The sequence below is a fragment of the Hemitrygon akajei genome, chromosome 25, assembly GCF_048418815.1.
Source record: "Hemitrygon akajei chromosome 25, sHemAka1.3, whole genome shotgun sequence".
NCBI classification, from domain to species: Eukaryota; Metazoa; Chordata; class Chondrichthyes; order Myliobatiformes; family Dasyatidae; genus Hemitrygon; species Hemitrygon akajei.
In genome coordinates this window covers 30763316-30782855 of record NC_133148.1, presented here as the reverse complement: position 1 = coordinate 30782855, position 19540 = coordinate 30763316, and the positions used below count along the sequence as shown (strand labels likewise).

The 19540-nt window shown below is 45.1% G+C and overlaps 1 protein-coding gene across 2 annotated transcripts in view; it reads left to right on the top strand.

The window, feature by feature from the left end:
- The window catches only part of LOC140716491 (sodium/calcium exchanger 3-like), a 604478-nt gene extending 585373 nt beyond the window's left edge, over window positions 1-19105 (top strand). For both annotated transcript variants that reach the window (XM_073029274.1, XM_073029275.1), the window contains exon 8: window positions 17958-19105. In XM_073029274.1, the coding sequence (XP_072885375.1) occupies window positions 17958-18334 (377 nt within the window). In that variant the 3' untranslated portion in view covers window positions 18335-19105. The remainder of the gene's footprint in view (window positions 1-17957) is intronic.
- Window positions 19106-19540: the final 435 nt, after the last annotated feature.

The following is a 19540-nucleotide window of genomic DNA, read 5'->3' as shown; positions in this document are numbered from 1 at the left end:
TCAAAGAGAGGAATTTAAACTGTTTCCCTAGATGAGCTCAAAGAAGCAGCCATTTGACATTTTCTTAGCTCTGTCCCTCTAGTATCCAATTGATATTTATCATTTAATGCGGAACGCTTGGCTTGCGCTGTCATGTAAACACATGGAGCACTGGGATAATGTATCATGCTGTGTAACATTTCTTGGAGGTGTGCAGTTTAGAAATTTGCAGTGTTCCAAATGCAGCAGTCCATGTCCTAAAGTAGGGCCTTGACCCAACACTTTGGCTATACTTTGCCTCCACAGATGCTGCTTGACCTGCTGAGATCTTCCAGCAATCTTTTTTTGTTCATATAACTACAACATTTGGGTTTCATACCATAGCAATTACTGAATAAATGTCCTGCAAATTCCATTTGGAAAAACTTCATTGGATTGGGTTTTCAGGTATGGGAATGAAGGTTAAGTTCTTAAATTCACTTAATGATCAGACAAGTAACATAAAGGACATACCCAATTCTCATTTATATAGAAGCAGAGAGGTGAGCTTGTAAGCTTTCTTATTTAAGTTTGTGTGACCCTTTAGAACAGAGGTAAGAAGGAATTGTTTTAGCCAGAGAGTAGTGAATCTGTGGAAAGCTCTTGCCAAAGACTTCAGTGGAGGCCAAGTTCATGGGTATATTTAGGATGGAAGTTGATAGTTTCCTGATTGGTCAGGACATCAAAGGATATGGCGAGAAGGCAATGTGTATGGGGTTGAGTGGGATCCTGGATGGAATGGCAGAGCAGACTCGATGGGCCAAATAGCCTAATTCTGCTCCTATTGGTATTGTGGTATTGTGGTCTAAATAAATTACCATTTTCCTAGAGATTGGGTTAACCAGAGACTGGGAACTCAGGCCATGAAACATCTCGTGGAATAAAAAGAAAATTAAGTCAGAATGGGAGTCCCACCACCCCCATTCCTTTTTTTTCTCCTGAGAATGCAGGAACAAGTAATTTTGGATCCTGTGATTTCTGATCCACTGCAGTGTACAAGCAGCTTAGTATCCTGTGGCAGTGATAGAGTTGAATGGTTGGTAGCCATCTGGAATAAAGAGCAAGGGGTGCTTGATAAGTTCGAGGCCTAAGGTAGAAGGAGATGAGTTATACAGCTCTCGTTACATGCACACGCAGGTCAACTCTTTGAGTGATTAGGCAGAAAGTTTGAAGCTAATAACATCTCCTTCTACCTTATGCCACGAACTTATCAATCACCCCTGCTGTCGACCAATTCTGGAGGTCCAAGACGCCGACTTCTACAGAGAAGGGATCCGTATGCTCCACGACCGCTGGACTAAGTGTGTAAATGTAGGAGGGGACTATGTTGAAAATTAAATATGCTAGGTTTTCTAAAATTGACTCCTTCTACCTTAGGCCACAAACTTAACAATCACCCCTCGTATAACCACCATGAGTAATAGAAATGTTTAAGATGGATTAAAGAAAAAAAATGGTGGTTCATGGCCTCCTGTTGTGCCAAGATGAGGGCCACCCTTATGGTGGAGGAGAAACAACACCTTATATCCCCTTGACATTCAGTGGCATCACCACCAGTGAATTCCCTACTATCCTGCAGCATGTAACTCACCTCCTGACTCCCCAAAGCCTGTCCACCATCTACAAGGTTCAGGTCAGGAGTGTAATGGAATACTTGCCCCTCGCCTGGATGAGTGCAGCTCCATCAACACTCAAGAAGCTCGACACCATCCAGTACAAGGCAGCCCCCTTGATTGGTACCCCTTCCACAAGCATCCAATCCCCCCACCATCGACCAACAGCTGCAGCAGAGTGTACTGTCTACAAGATGCACTGCAATAACACACCAAAGTTCCTAAGGCAGTCCCTTCCAGACCCACGACCACCTCCATCTAGAAGGCCGAGAACAGCAGATATCTGGGAACACCACCACTTAGAGATCCCCCTCCAAGTCACTTACCAGCCTGACTTGGAAACATATCGCTGTTTGTTCTATCATTTTCGCCGGGTCAAAATCATGGAATTCCCTCCCTAACAGCACTGTGGGTGTACCTACACCTCAGGAACTGGAGCAGTTCAAGAAGGCAGCTCATCACCACCTTCTCAAGGGCAACTCGGGATGGGCAATAAATGCTGGCTTAGCAAGTGACGCCCATATAAATGAATAAAAAGAAAATTCCATCTGTGTAGCCTCCAACCTGATGGCATGAATATCGATTTCTCCTTCGGTAGTTTTTTCTCCTCTCCCTCCAGTCTTCTTCTATTTCCTCTTACGTCTTCTCACCTGTCTATCACTTCCCTCCAGGTCCCCTCCTCCTTTCCTTTCTCCGATGGTCCACTCTCTAGCCCTTGAACTTTCCCACCTACTTGGCTTCTATCACCTATCATCTTCTAGCTAGTCTCCTTCTCCTTCCTCACCCCCCCCCCCACCTCTTTATTCTGATGTCTTCCCCTTTTCACTTCGGTCCTGAAGAAGGGTCTCGGCCTGAAATGTCAACTGTTTATACATTTCCATAGACGCTGTCTGATCTGGTGAGCTCCTCCAGCATTTTGCGCGTATCGCCAAAAGAAAACCACCAAGTCTATTTCAATGTTAGTTCTTAATTCACAGATGGAAAAGAGGCTGCCAAGCTGGACCTTTTATAGTCCAAGGACAATTCCAAAATAAACAGGAAGAGGTCGTGGTAATGACAACGTTGCATACATTCACATAAATAAATTGCACACATCTCCCATAGTGACACCAAGACTGGGTGTGTTGTGGACAGTGAAAAATGATAACCATGCTTGCAACATATCCTGGACCAGCTGGAAAAAAATGGGATGAAAACGGGAGATGGAATTTAATGGAATTTGGGAGGACCAACCGGTGTAGGACTTGCACAGTGAATGGTAGAGCACTGCGGAGTGTGGTAGAAGACAGAGACCTGGAAATAGAGATCCATAATTCCATAAAAGTGGCACCACAGGTAGGTCAGGCCGTAAAGAGAGCTTTTGGCACATTAAAGTATTGAGTTCAAGAGTTAGGATGTCATGTTGAAGTTGTATAAGATGTCGATGAGGCCAAATTTGAGGCCAGGTTCTGGTTAACCTACGTACAGGAGAGGTATCAATAAAATTAAAAGGGTACAGAGACAATTTACAAGGATGTTGTTGGAACTTAAGTACCTGAATTACAGGAAAAGGTTAGGACGTTATTTCCTGGAATCCTGGGGTACGAGGGGAGATTTGATAGTGAAACACTCCGGTTCCGTCGAATTGTGGCCCCATTCCGGGTCAAATCTTACGACCTCTCTTCTCCAGTGTCTTCTCTCTTCTTTCCTAAACAAAAGCCCCAAGCCCAGCCTTGGTGTCCCTCATCAGAGAAACTGCCCCTCAATCCGGCCATCCTAATCGGAGGGGCAGACAATTCTCCTATCTCTTATCTTCAGCAGTAACCCAAACAAGCAGCTTGCAGAGAACAGCACAAAAATCAAATACAGGGCAGCATAAAAGTAAGATCCAGGGCACTGCAGAGGTATACAAATTTAAGAGGGGTATAAATGGGCTAAATGCAAGCAGGCATTTTCCACCGAGGTTGGGTGAGACTAGAACTAGAGGTCATGGGTTAAGGGTGAAAGGTGAAATGGTTAAGGGAACCATGAAGAGGAACTCCTTCACTCAGAGGGGGATGTGAGTGTGGAGCGAGCTTCCGGCGGATATGGTGGATCGGGTTTGATTGCAGCATTCAAGAGAAACTTATATAAGTACATGGATGGGAGGGCTATGAGAGTTATGGTCTAGGTGCAGGCCAGTGGGACTAGGCAGACTAACAGTTCAATAGGCCTGATTCCTTGCCGCAGCACTCTGTGGCTCCAGCACAGAAATTAATAAAACACAAGCATAAATCAGTTAATAAATGGCTCTATGTGAAACATTAAAGAAGCGTAAATTTATTGGAAGATAATAAATAGCCCACACATTCACACGATAGCTGATTCATCACAAGGTAAACAATGTAACATTAGCAAAAAGTAATGCATATTTGAACAGTCTATTAGTGGTGTTAGACTGTACAAAGCACCCAACTAACAAAGAGCTTTGATGCTGGGTTGCAGGAGGTCGCGGTAAACAGGAGAAAATGTTGCCTTTGCAGTTTATGAGCAGATTGCTGTTGTTCCCATCACTGTCAGGGAGACCCCTCTGGCTTCGGGAGAAAGCTGTCAGCAGGAGGCGGGGGTCAAGTGGTTGAGTTCATGATGGTTTGACAACAGAAAGATCACCACGCTAACAGTTTGCGGTAAAATTCGTAGGCGTATGACTAAGTCACGTTAGGGTGGCACCATTCCAACCATGTCAATCCGTGGCCTCCTCTCCTTCCACAATGAGGCCACTCTCAGGTTGGAGAAGCAACACCTCTTATCCCGTCTGGGTAGCCCCCAGATCGATTTCTCCAAACTCCAGTAATTTTTCCCCCCCTTCCCCTTTCCTCTTCTTAATTTCTCCACTCTGGCCTCTTACCTCTTCTCCTCACCTGCCTATCCCCTCCCCTGGTGCCCCTCCTCCTTTCCTTTATCCCGTGATCCTTTCTCCTCTCCTATCAGATTCCTTCTTCTCCAGCCCTTTGCCTTTTCCACTGATGACTTCCCAACTTTTTGCTTCATTCCCCCATCCCTCACCCACCTGGCTTCACCTATCACCTTCTAACTTGTCCTCCGTCCCCTACCCCCATCTTACTCTGGCATCTTTCCCCATTCCTTCCTGGTCCTGAAGAAGGGTCTCGGCCTGAAACATTGACTGTTTATTCAGTGCTGACTGACTTGCTGAGTTCCTCCAGCATTTTGTGTGTGTTGCTCTTTGATTATTTTTGCAAGGCAGCAGAGATAAACAGGTTCTTGATAAACAAGGGAGTAGAAGACCATTAAAGAGGAATATAGGATTGAGTTCACAGTCAGAAAGGTCCATGATAGAGTGGATGCGGAGAGGATGCTTCCTATGGTGGGGAATTCTAAGATCAGAGGACACAGCCTCAGAATAGAGTGTTTTTCATTTAGAATGGAGATGAGGAGGAATTTCTTTAACCAGAGGATGGTGAATCTGATCCCACACGTGGTTGTGGAGGCCATGTTGTTGGGTATATATTTAAGGCAGAGGAATTTATTTGTCAATGTGGAACAGAGGGTGAGTTTGTAAATCCGGCGGAAGTAGAGGATGTTGAGAATGGCGAGGGTGGAGCGGGGTGGGAGGGGTGTGGGACAGGTGGCAGAGAGGGCTGATAGATTCTTGATTAGTCAGGGCATGGAGGAGTATGGCCAGAAGGCATGAGATTGGGGCAGAGAGGGAAAATGGGTCAGCCATGATGAATTGGCAGAGCAGACTTGATGGTCCAGCTGGCTCCTCTATCTTATGGAATTATTGCCTTATGATCTGACTGATTGTCATTGCAAGCTGAAGGAGCCAAGAGACCCATTTGTGTTCCTAATCCATTAGTAATTCAGCATAAGTACTGAACTGTTGAGCTCCTCCAGCATTTTACACCTAGCCTAAACAAATCTATCTTTTGCATTAGGAATATAATCCTTTATATCAGGATTTAGCATCACATAAAAATCCTATTAGGGAAAAAGAATAATTTTGAGAAACATACAGTACTGTGTACAGTAAAGTTTTTAGGCACTTCTATATAGCTAGGGTGTCTAAGACTTTTGCACGGTACTGTAGTAATTTTATGTATTGCACTGTACTGCTGCCGCAAAAAAAAAACAGATTTCATGACATACGTGAGTGATGATAAACCTGATTCTGATCTGGGTGTCTATTATGGACTGAGAGTGGGAAGGGGGCAGGGAGAGGGGAATCGTGGTTGGGAAAAGCGGAAGGGAGCAGGAAGCACTAGAGACACTTTCTGTAATAATCAATACACCAATTGTGTGGAATCAAATGACCTTGCCTGGTGTCTCAGGGCTGGCTGGGTGTGTCTGTACCTACACCACTTCCCCCTGCCCCTGGTACTCCTTCTCCACCACCTGTCCCACACTCTTCCAATGACGCTCCACCCTCACCATTCCCAACATGCTTTGCTCCTGCCAGATTTACAAACTCGCTCTTCCACTCCATGTTGACAGATATAGTACTGTGCAAACGTCTTTGGTACCCTAGATGTATATATGTGTCTAAGACTTTTACATAATACTGTAATTCCAAGAGGTGCATTGATTGAGTAAAAAGTGACACCAGAGGGTGACACATAGCACAAATTAGAAGGGACTGGACAAAGATAATCATGTTAATTATTTAGACATTAGGTCCAGGAGTAGACTGGACTGTCGGGGGTCAGTTTAGTTTCAGATTCAATTACATTGTTTGAAAAGGGGCTGGGGGAGTATTTGAAAGGCAAGGATTTGCAGGTCTGTGGGTAGAAGTTGGAAGAATAGAACTAAAGTTCATAGTAAATTAATATCAAAGTACATATATGCACCGTATATAACCTGCAATTTATTTTCTCGCAACTCTGTACAGTAGAATATTAACTATGACAGGATCAATGAAAGATCAACCAGAGTGCAGAAGACAACAAACTGTGCAAATGCAAATGTAAATAAATAGCAATAAATAAGGAGAACATGAGATAATGAGTTAAAAAGTCCTTAAAGTGAGATCGTTGGATGTAGAAACATTTTCAATGATGGTGCAAGTAAGTTGTTCAAGAGCCTGATGGTTGAGGGGTAGTAACTGTTCTTGAACCTGGTGGTGCGAGTCCTGAGGCTCTTGTACCTTCTCCCTGATGACAGCAGCGAGAAAAGAGCACGGCCTGGGTGGTGGGGATCTCTGATGATGGAGGCTGCTTTCCTATGACGGTGTTTCATGTGGATGTACTCAGTGGTTGGCTTATACAGGTCTGAATCCACTACCTTTTTGTGGGACTTTCCCAGCATTCTCCATTTTTACTCGGTTAGACATTCATTTTAGAAATAATCCATAAAGTTGAAAACAATATCTTGATTCACAACGAACTTGAGTGCAAGATAATCTCAGCACACTGGTCAGATTTGGAGTATTTCTTCACAGCAAAGAGTCCCAACCCTTGTTTATAAAATTTTCCTCTCAGCCCCAATCTCCTGCCTTCTCCCCATATTCCTTCATGCCCTGACCGATCTATCAGCCTCTGCCTTAAATATATACAAAGACTTGGCCTCCCCAGCTGCCTAGGGCAAAGAATTACACAGATTCACCACTCTCTGGCTAAAGAAATTCTACCTTATCCTCATTCTAAAAGGACGTCCCTCTATTTTGAGGCTGTGTCCTCTGGTCTTAGACTCTGCCACCATAGGACGCTCAAAGCAGCTGCGCAGGTTGATTCTGTGGTTAAGAAGGCATATGGTGCATTGGCCTTCATCAATCGTGGAATTGAATTTAGGGGCCGAGAGGTAATGTTGCAGCTATATAGGACCCTGGTCAGACCCCACTTGGAGTACTGTGCTCAGTTCTGGTCACCTCACTACAGGAAGGATGTGGAAGCCATAGAAAGGGTGCAGAAGAGATTTACAAGGATGTTGCCTGGATTGGGGAGCATGCCTTCTGAGAATAGGTTGAGTGAACTCAGCCTTTTCTACTTGGAGTGAAGGAGGATGAGAGGTGACCTGATAGTGGTGTACAAGATGATGAGAGGCATTGATCATGTGGATAGTCAGAGGCTTTTTCCCAGGGCTGAAATGGCTGCCACAAGAGGACACAGGTTTAAGGTGCTGGGGAGTAGGTACAGAGGAGATGTCAGGGGTAAGTTTTTTCACTCAGAGAGTGGTGAGTGCGTGGAATGGGCTGCCGGCAATGGCGGTGGAGGCGGATACAATAGGGTCTTTTAAGAGACTTTTGGATAGGTACATGGAGCTTAGAAAAATAGAGGGCTGTAGGTAAGCCTAGTAATTTCTAAGGTAGGGATGTGTTCGGCACAACTTTGTGGGCCGAAGGGCCTGTATTGTGCTGTAGGTTTTCTGTGTTTCTATAGGAAACATCCTCTCCATCAAGGCCTTCCACCATTCGACAGGTTTCAATGAGGTTACCCCTCATTCCTCTGAACTCCAGTGAGTACAGGCCCAGAGCCATCAAACGTTATGTGTTATGGAGCCTAACTGTTAACCGAGGGGTCCATGGACCCCAGGTTGGGAACCCCTGCTTTACAGCAATCGTGAGCCGACATTTTAACTGTAAAAGCACACTCCAAAGTTACAATAAATAAAGCAGAAGTGTGACAACTCTGTTGAATGGAGGTTTGGAAGAAAGCCTTCGCAGTGGTACTTTGACATTGGAGCTTACTGCTCACTCGCTGGCTTATAGAAAATGGAACCCTCAGCATCACGAGCTGTACAACTCAAGTACAGGAATCACAGAGACTTCGGCTATTCAAACAAAACCGAAGAGTTCATACAAAATTACCCCATGCAAACTATACAGCATCTTAGAACCTTAGAACATTACAGCACAGAAACAGGTCTTCTGGCCCTTCTTGGCTGTGCCGAACCATTTTTCTGCCTAGTCCCACTGACCTGCACCTGGGCCATATCCCTCCATACCCCTCTCATCCATGTACCTGTCCAAGTTTTTCTTAAATGTCAAAAGTGAGCTCGCATTTACCACTTCATCTGGCAGCTCATTCCGCACTCCCACCACTCTCTGCGTGAAGAAGCCCCCCCCCCCCAATGTTCCCTTTAAACTTTTCCCCCTTCACCCTTAACCCATGACCTCTGGTTTTTTTCTCCCCTAGCCTCAGTGGAAAAAGCTTGCTTGCATTCACTCTATCTATACCCGTCATAATTTTATACACCTCTATCAAATCACCCCTCATTCTCCTACGCTCCAGGGAATAAAGTCCTAACCTATTCAACCTTTCTCTGTAACTCAGTTTCTCAAGTCCCATCTTGAAGAACAGATTTCACTCACAGTACACAGGGGAACTCGGTTTGAGTTTTGCCAGACAAGGAGCCTCATTGAGGGGTTGGCAAGCACGTGGGAATTCAGGACCAATCAGACAGCCCCGGTGTCCAGACCAAGCCATAATCCCCAAAGACAACAGCTACAACGCAAGAAAACACCGTGCTAATTAAAATATCCCAAATTGAATAAAAGTGATAAACACAAAGAGAGTTTAACAATCCCCAAGATCCCAAATGAGACGCCTGCATCATGAAGTGAAAAAACAGAGCTGGTCCAAAGACAAACAATTAGACATAAAAGGTAAACAATCCAAGGAACACTGCAAACCCACAAGGGGACACTAAGAAAATGAAATCAGTGTAGAATTAAAAAGAAACTTTTCTTTTCTTTTAAAAACCACCCCTGGTTGTGACAGGAGCATAGAACAGTACAACACTGGAACAGGTCCTTCAGCTTACAATGTTGTGCTGAACAAATTAAGTTTGTAATCAATTGCCCTCCTCAGCTTCATTGTACCCCTTAGGTAATGCTAAGGAATGGTTCAGGATTTGCCTAATAAAGTGGCCACTGAGAGCGTGTTCATGGTCTTCTGCTGGTGTAGACATCCACTTCGACATTCAGCCTGCTGTGCGTTCAGAGGCGCTCTTCTGCACACCGCTGTTGTCGCATGTATTTGAGTTACTGTCGCTTTCCTGTCAGCTCAATAGAGTCTGGCCATTCTCCTCTGCCCTCTTTCATTAACGAGGTATTTTAGCCAGCAGAACTGCTGCCTAGTGGATGTTTTTTTTTGTTTTGTACACCATTCTCTGTAAACTCTAGAGACTGTTGTGTGTGAAAATCCCAGGAGATCAGCAGTTTCCAAGATACTGAAATCACACTGTGATTTGTGATACCCAAAACACAAACAATTACTCCCTGGTCAAAGCCACTCAGATAATACCCAGGATATCTTCAAGGACAGGTGTCTCAGAAAGGCAGCGTCCATTATTAAGGACCCCCGAACCCAGGGCATGCCCTTTTCTCACTGTTACCATCAGGCAGGTGGTACAGAAGCCTGAAGGCACACACTCAGCGATTCAGGAACAGTTTCTTCCCCTCGACCATCTGATTCCTAAAGGGACATTGAACCCATGAACACTACCTCACTTTTTAATATATATTATTTCTGATTTTGCACAATTTTTAATCTATTCAATATAGATATATTGTCATTTATTTTTCTTCTAGATTACGGATTGCATTGAACCGCTGCTGCTAAGTTAACAAATTTCACGACACATGCCGGTGATAATAAACCTGATTCTGATTCTGATTCAGATATATTTGTTCCCCATTCTGATGTTTGGTCTGGGCAACAACTGAACCTTGTCATCGTTTCTGCATGCTTTAATGCATTGAGTTGCTGCCACATGAGCAGGTGTACAGGTGCACATAATAAAATGGCCACTGAGTGTATGTATGTTCCTGGAATGTTAACCAAAGGAGACAACTTCAGGGACCGCCAAACTAGAAACTCTGTTAACTCTTGGTGATGGATTGACAGATTTTCCCTACAACGGGAGGTTCATAATTACCATTATGTGCCATGTCTAATCACGTGGGCAATCATGGTGGCGTTCTTGGCAAATTTTTCTACAGCAGTTGTCTGCCATTGCCTTTCTGGGCAGTGTCTTTACAAGACAGGTAGCCCCAGCCATTATCAATACTCTTCAGAGATTGTCTGCCTGGCGTCAGTGGTCATAGAAACATAGAAAATAGGTGCAGGAGATGCTGCACTTAATTCCCTCGTCTAAATCATTAATATATATTGTAAACAACTGGGGTCCCAGCACTGAGCCTTGCGGTACCCCACTAGTCACTGCCTGCCATTCTGAAAAGGTCCCGTTTACTCTCACTCTTTGTTTCCTGTCTGCCAACCAATTCTCTATCCACATCAATACCATACCCCCAATACCGTGTGCTTTAAGTTTGCACACTAATCTCCTGTGTGGGACCTTGTCAAAAGCCTTTTGAAAATCTAAATATACCACATCCACTGGCTCTCCCCTATCCACTCTACTAGTTACATCTCCAAAAAATTCTATAAGATTCGTCAGACATGATTTTCCTTTCACAAATCCATGCTGACTTTGTCCGATGATTTCACCTCTTTCCAAATGTGCTGTTATCACATCTTTGATAACCGACTCTAGCATTTTCCCCACTACCGATGTCAGACTAGCCGGTCTATAATTCCCCGGTTTTCTCTCCCTCCTTTTGTAAAAAGTGGGGTTACATTAGCCACCCTCCAATCCTCAGGAACTAATCCAGAATCTAAGGAGTTTTGAAAAATTATCACTAATGCACCCACTATTTCTTGGGCTACTTCCTTAAGCACTCTGGGATGCAGACCATCTGGCCCTGGGGATTTATCTGGCTTTAATCCCTTCAATTTACCTAATACCACTTCCCTACTAACATGTATTTCCCTCAGTTCCTCCATCTCACTAGACCCTCGGTCCCTTACTATTTCCGGAAGATTATTTATGTCCTCCTTAGTGAAGACAGAACCAAAGTAGTTATTCTTATAGTTATAGGTACCAACCAGATAACCAGGACTTGTGATCTGCACCGGCTGTTCATACGACCATCCACCACCTGCCCCCATGGGTTCACATGACCCTGATAGGGGGCTGAGCAGGTGCTCCACCTTGCCCAAGGGTGACCTGCAGGCTAGTGGAGGCAAGCCGTGCCTTACATCTCCTTTGGGAGAGACATATCTCCACTCTGCCATCCAAAATTAAAGTTAGTCCTCATAATACCCGAAAATGCATTTCTTTAACTTTTTTAAAACTATGTTACACAATATTATGATGGTACAGAGATAGTATCTGGTGAGTTTCAGTCTGCTTGTAAGAACATTCAGGACCTCTACCTCCATCAGCAGACCGGCATTTCAATATCAAATATTGAAAGGCCTAGAGAGGGTGGACGTGCAGAGATCGTATCCTATAGTGGGAAAGTCTAGAATCAGACGGCATAGCTCAGAATATGAGGATGTCCCTTTAGAACAGAGATGAGGAGAAACTTGTTTATCCAGAAGTTGGTGAATCTGTAGAATTCAGTGCCACAGGCGGCTTTGGTTGCCAAGACATTGGGTACACTTACAGCAGAGGTTGAGAGGGCTTTGCTTAGAAATGGTGTTGAAGGTTACAGGGAGAAGGCAGGAGAATGAGGTTGAGAGGGATAATAAGTCAGTCATTATAGAAGGGCAGAGCAGACCCATTGGGCCGAATGGCCTAATTCTTCTCCTTTGTCTTATGCTCACCCTGCAGACTCCCAACTCACTGTCTGCAGTAATGAGCGATCTAGATATCAAGTCATCAGTTTATGAACAATAAAATGCCGGATTACTGTAATTCTTAGCTACGCAGAAAAATTACCTGGGTACTCAGACGGAGGAAATGCAGAAGAAAGAAGAGGCCCTTTTAACAAAAGACAGTAGGTCACCGAAAACTCTCAGAAAATACAGATGAAAAGAAAACTCAGTGACCAAGTGCTCAGCGTTGACTTCTCTAACTTCCAGTAATTTAATTCCACTTCCCCTTTTCTCACTTTCCATTCTCCATTCTGGTCACTTCCTCACAGCACCCCTTCTGGTAACCCTCTTCCTTCCAGGGTCCCCTCTCCTCTCCTATCAGATTCCTTCTTCTTCGGCCCTTTACCTTCCCCACCCGTCGCCTCCTAGCTTCTCACTTCATTCCCCCTCACTTCGCCAGCTTGTTTTCCTTCCCCTCCCCCCCCCCCCCCCCCCCCACATCTCCTTATTCTTGCTCCTTCCCCAATCCTCCCCAGTCCTGATAAAGGGTCTTGGCCGGAAAAGGTGAGTGTTCATTCCTGCCTGACCTGCTGAGTTCCTCCTGCTCTTGTGTGTGTTAGTCTGGATGCCCAGTATCTGCAGAATCTCTTGTGGGTATAATATCTGAAGCCATCTTCTTAAAAAGAGCATACTGCAATCCAAGGAACACACTTCGAACTGCTGGGAATTGTTGCCACCGAAGGGATAGATGCCCGAATGTTGGGAAGAGGCCAGAACGCTCCTGGGTAAGAGGTCCATGGACAAGTTGCTGAAGAACAGTGCTGCCAACAGACAAGCTATACTGTGTGTTCAGGAGAGCCAGGAAAACCTTTGAAGGCTATAGTAAGGCCTTTCTAAAGATAGAAATGCAGTCTCTGTACTTTGGGGGAGCTGATAATTGATTTAAGTTTGATTGATTGAAGCGCTGGCCAAGCCGAAGGGGAAAGGTTGGGTAGGAGACTCTCAGGCCCGAAAACATATCAAGATAGCAAGGCCCGGGTCTGGGAGTGAGGAACTACCCAAGGTGTGGATGATTGAGGCGCCGGGACTGATTGAGAAGGTCGGGAGGCCGGGGCTGGAGGTGAGGAACTACCCAAGGTGTGGATGATTTAGGCGCCGGGACTGATTGAGAAGGTCGGGAGGCCGGGGCTGGAGGTGAGGAACTACCCAAGGTGTGGATGATTTAGGCGCCGGGACTGATTGAGAAGGTCGGGAGGCCGGGGCTGGAGGCGAGGGATGGGCCAGTCTAGCTCGCTGCTCCACGAGACTTACTCGTCCCTGCGCTGACTGAGGCTGTGGCCTATAACTAACGGGCTCCTGGACTGGTTGCCGTGACGACTGGCTTCGTGCCTGTGACTCACTTTCATCATGAGCTTCAGTTCTGACTGCTCCTGGCTCACTTTTATTGTTTGCACGGTTTGTTTTCTTTTCCCCCCTCTCTGCACATCGGGTGGTCAGCGGTCTTCTTTTGTTTTAATGGGTTAGATTGGCCTTCCTTGTTTGCTGCCTGTAAGGAGACGAATCTCGAGGTCGTATAAAGTATACACACTTTGATAATAAGTATATTCCAAACTTCGAACGCAGGCAGATGCTTGTGTCCACTTTGGCTGCTCCTGTGGGCAAAAGGGAAATTCCGCAGACGCTGTAAATCCAGAGCAACACACACAAAATGCTGGAGGAACTCAGCAGGCCAGGCAGCGTCTATGGAGGAGAATAAGCAGTCAACGTTTCAGTCCTGCAGGCTCGAAGGGCCGAATGGCCTACTCCTGCACCTATTTTCTATGTTTTCTATGACTGTTCGTTCCCCAACAAGTGGCTGCCTGAGCCAAGGAAAGTAAGCATTGTTTTCTCTCCTCGGAGTTTGAACTTTGGGTGACTTCAGAAGATCCGTGGGCAGCAGACTCTGACGTGGCAGGGATAGCAAACAATAGCAACAGTCTGGACAGATCCCAAGACGAGGATGACCTTATCATCTATTCTAGTCAGGTGAAATGTTGTGTATTTAAGATTGGAGCGGTTACAAGTTTCTGTGAGGCATATGGATGCAGTTTAAATATTGGTCTTCATAGAGTCAAAGAAAACTACTGCACAGAGTGGGCCCTTCAGCCCATCTACTCCATTCTGAACCATTTGAATTGCTAGTTTCGCCCCACTTGAACCCAGGCCGTAGCACTCCATATCCCTCCCATCCATGTCCCCTATCCAAACTTCTCTTAAATGTTGAAATCGAGCTCGCATCTACCACTTGTGCTGGCAGCTCGTTCCACGTTCTCACTGCTTTCTGAGTGAAGAAGTTTCCTCTCATCTTCCCCTTAACTACTCACCTCTTACCTTTAACCCATGACCTCAGGTTTTAGTCCCACCCAACCTCAGCGGAAAAAGTCTGCTTGCATTTACCTTATCTATACCCTTCATAATTATGTATAACCCCATCAAATGTAGTAGTAGGCCTCCGTTAGTCTTGATATACCATGAATTTGCACCTTGGAAATCCAGGGTGCAAGCCAGGGCAGGGTTTTTTTTAATGGAAGACCGGCAGTTGCCCAAGCTGCAAGTCTCCCCCCTCCACACCATCAATGTTGTCCAGGGGAAGGGCATTAGGACCCATACAGCTTGGCACCGGTGTCGTCGCAGAGCAATGTGTGGTTAAGTGCCTTGCTCAAGGACACACACGCAGCCTCAGCCAAGGCTCGAACTAGCGACCTTCAGATCACTAGATGAACACCTTAACCACTTGGCCACGTGCCAACACCAACCCCATCAAACATCCCCTCAGTCTTACCTTGAAACCAACAGCATTGTGGTCACTGGATGCAAAACGTTTCCTTACACAAACTTCTGTCACCTGCCCTGTCTCATTCCCTAATAGGAGATCTACTATTGCCCACTCTTTCAATGGGGCTTCTATGTACTGATTAAAGAAACTGTCCTGAACACATTTGGCAAACTCTCTTCCATCAAGTCCTTTTACAGAATGTGTGCCCCAGTCGATATCTGGAAAGTTAAAATCACCTCCCATCACAACCTTATGTTTCTTGCCACAGTCTGCAATCTGTCAACAAATTTGTTCCTCTAAATCCTGTGGACTGTAGGCTGGTCTATAATATAATCCCATTAATGTGGACGTACCTTTCTAGTCCTTAGTTCTCTCTGGTCTGTCCTGACAGGGCACTGCAGTAACGTTTTCCCTGACCAGTAACGCCACCCCTCCCCCTTTAATCCCTCCTGCTCTATCACGTCTAAAACAACAGAAACCCGGAATATTGAGCTGCCAGTCCTGCCTCTCCTGCGTTGAGAGGTACACAGCTCAGGACACTATCACCACCATGCTCAACCTTTTGATTCCTGACTTTGCCTGCGGTCTTAACAGTATCTGTCTCCACAACCCCTCCACCAACTGTTCTGGCACTCTGGTTCCCATTCTCCTGCAATTCTAATTTAATGGAGTATTGTGTTCAATTCTGGTCAACTCATTATAGGAAGGATGTGGAAGCTATGGAGAGGGTGCAGAGGGGATTTACCAGGATGTTGCCTGGATTGGAGAACAAGTCATATGAAGCAAGGTTAGCAGAGCTGGGACTTTTCTCTTTGGAGCGTAGAAGAATGAGAGGGGACTTGATAGAGGTCTACAAGATTATGAGAGGCATAGATAGGGTGGATAGCCAGTACCTGTTTCCCAGGGCACCAATAGCAAACACCAGAGATCATATGTACAAAATTAAGGGAGGGAAGTTTAGGGGAGACATCAGGGGTAAGTTTTCTACACAGAGGGTTATGAGTGCCTGGGATGGTGGTGGAGGCTAAAGCATTAAGAGCCTCTTGGACAGGCACATGGATGAAAGAAAAATGGAGGGTTACGGGGTAGTGTGGGTTTAGTACTTTTTTTTGAAGGATTATATGGGTGGGCACAACATGGAGGGCTGAAGGGCCTGTACTGTGCTATAGTGTTCTGTGGTTCTATGAGTTGCCACAACAACATTGCACTCAATGTCAGCAAGACTAAGGATTTGATTGTGGACTTCTGAAAGGGGAAGTTGAGGAGATCAGCTGTGGAAAGGATGAGCAGTTTCAAGTTCCTCTGTGCTAACATCGCTGAAGATCTATCCTGGGCCCAGCATATTGATGCAATTACAAAGAAGGCAATCTAGTGGCTTTACTTCATTAGGAGCTCGGGCAGATTTGGTATGTCATCAAAGACTCCAGCAAATGTCTACAGATGTACTGGCTACATCGTTGTCTGGTATGGAGGGCCACTGCACAGGATTGGAAAAAGCTGCAGAGGGTTGTAATCTCAACCTGCTCCATCATGGGCGCTAGCCTCCTCACTATCGAGGACATCTTCTAAAGGCGATGCCTCGAAGGATGGCATCCATCTTTAAGGATCCCCATCACCCAGGACATGCCCTCTTTTCACAACTACCACCAGAGGGGAGGCAAAGGAGCCCGAAGGCACACATTCATCATTTTAGAAACAGATTCTTCCCCTCTGCCGTCTGGAAAAGAAACCTCATTAATGCTGCTGTATTTATTCACCACTTACTTAATTTTTATATCTTCGTGAAATTCATATTGTGTTTTATGCATTGCTGCATTATGTACTGCTGCCACAAAACAACAAATTTCACAATATACATCAGTGATAATAAACCTGATTCTGATTCTGAAATCTGCTGAGGGGCTGATGCACCATCAGTAACTCTCGGAGACGTGAGGCGAGATATAGGCTTTTATTGGCTGGAAGAAAGAACAAGCAGCAATTGACTACCATGCTACATCCTGGAGACTGAGGCCGGGGCAGTGTCTCCAATCGCCTTTATACCAGGGTCTGTGGGAGGAGCAACAGGAGCAGTCAGCAGGGGGGAGCGTGTCCAGACAGGTATATGTAGTTCACCACAGGGGCAGGAGCGAAATTCCATGGTGGGTGAAGACACCTAAAAGGGCAAATACTTGCTCTACCCCGCTTAACAAAATATTCAAGTATCTAACACTTTTAATTTGGAATTGTGTGAACAAATTTCTATGTCACTGTATTTGACCCATCTGGGCAAAAGCAGCTAGTTCTAGAGACAGTGAACATGGTTCTACTAGTTATACAGTACTGTGCAAAAGTCTTAGGCACCCTATATATATAAATACCTAAGACTTTTGCACAGTACTGTAGTAATTCTATATATTGCACTGTACTGCTGCTGCAAAAACCAAATTTCGTGACGTATGTGAGTGATGATAAACCGGATTCTGATATGAGTCTTTATTGTGGACTGAGAGTGGGAAGGGGGCAGGGAGAGGGGTAATCATGGTTGGGAAAAGGGGAAGGGAGAGGGAAGCACCAGAGAGACATTCTGTAATGATCAATGAACCAATTGTTTGGAATCTAATGACCTTGCCTGCTGTCTCAGGGCTGGGTGTGTCTGCACCCACACCAACCCCCTCCCCCCACCCTCACCTGGCACTCCTTCTCTGTCGCCTGTCCTGCACCCTTCCCACGGCGCTCCACCCTCACCATTCCCAACATCCTTTATGCCCGCCAGATTTACAAACTTGCTCTCCGGCCCACATTAACCAATAGAGTACCATGCAAAAATCTTAGGCGCCCTAGCTATGTAGTATATATATTTACTTATAAGACTTTTGCACAATATGATATATAGCATAAATGGTTTTTTTATATCAATGGAAATATAACAGAGATATCTCTTTGGTATTTTTCCAGATACTTTTGCCAGCAAGGTCGCAGCACTGCAAGACCAGTATGCAGATGCCTCCATTGGGAATGTAACGGGAAGCAATGCTGTTAATGTGTTCCTGGGCATTGGAGTGGCCTGGTCTGTTGCTGCCATCTACTGGGCATCGAAGGGAATGGAGTTCCGCGTGCACCCTGGCTCGCTGGCTTTCTCGGTCACACTCTTTACTATCTTTGCCTTTGTCACGGTCAGTGTTCTCCTCTACAGAAGACGACCACACATAGGCGGTGAACTCGGAGGTACGCGTCGCGGAAAGCTCATCACCTGCAGCATATTTGTGAGCCTTTGGCTGCTGTATATTGTGTTTTCAGCCCTGGAGACCTACTGTTACATTAAGGGTTTCTAAACTGAGAGGCTTTCATCGGTCCACGAAGAAGGAGCTCCTGCCACAGCTGCTGGAGAGATCCAGAGGCAGCCTGCCATATTCCAAACCCAGAAAAGGTATTTTCTCAGCCCGGATCATAAGCCAGACCTTTACTGGCAAAGAATAAAAAGAAAGGCAAAAATCTATCTGTTGAGTTTGTGTGTGTGTGTTTTTTTTTGCCTTACCAAAAGGTTCTAACAATGGCTGTAGCCAGCAGCCAAAAATATCAAGAAACCACCTGAGATCATTTTTTTTAAAAAAAATTCTAGATGGATTTAAACTTTTTTTTTACATCTCCAAACTGAGCTTGCTACATTCGGAATGTTGAGAAAGAGTCTGCCGTTGAAGATAAGTTTTCGTATTGTGTAAGGCAAGCGGCTACCAACTTTGGTCTACAATATTTAAGTGTCTTGTATCGTTGTAATAATTCGTCTCACTGTATAAGCTGTTCCAATGCCTGTTCATTTAATTTGAACAGCAGAAAGGCAACTCATGAGACTGGTCATAAATTAAGGGAGAAAATCAGCACCTCACTATGAGGGTGTATACAGTATTTATTAATGTGTACAATAGACTAGGTGTATGTTCGTCTTGCTGTAAAACCTGGTGTACAAGTTGCATCCTGATACTGTGTGTTTGTAAAAGTGGCATACACACTTGCCCAACTTTTTCTAAATTAGTGTAGAATCCAAATTCATGGTAACTTATCCTGTGGCAAGATTCATTTATTAAAGTTGCTACACTCACAAATAATTCGCAAAATTGTCTCGCTTTCTCCTTTTGTCCAGATTAGATTGCTTCAGTCTGAAAATATTCTCCAAAGCATTGGTGTTGTTGCGTGAACAAAGTCACCGGAGAGAAGTACTGGTAGCTATGAATCAGCCTCTTTAATCGACAAAATGAGATTCAGCGGGCATCTTATTGAGACCCCTTTCAGTGGAAAAAGGACTGCCTGGCCCAACACTACACAATATTTTATCTGCTAAAGACCAAAGAACAATTCAGGCTAATGTTCAAAGGACAATTCCATATTTACAATACTTCCTTTGAATGCCATGTAACAGTTTCAAATACCTGGATCTTCCCAACTTCACACCTCCCTGTTCGCACCTGTATTACAGACACCCAAATACACACAAGTAACGACTTTAAATCAACATTGCCTGTTCTTCCAATTAACTTGGTTCA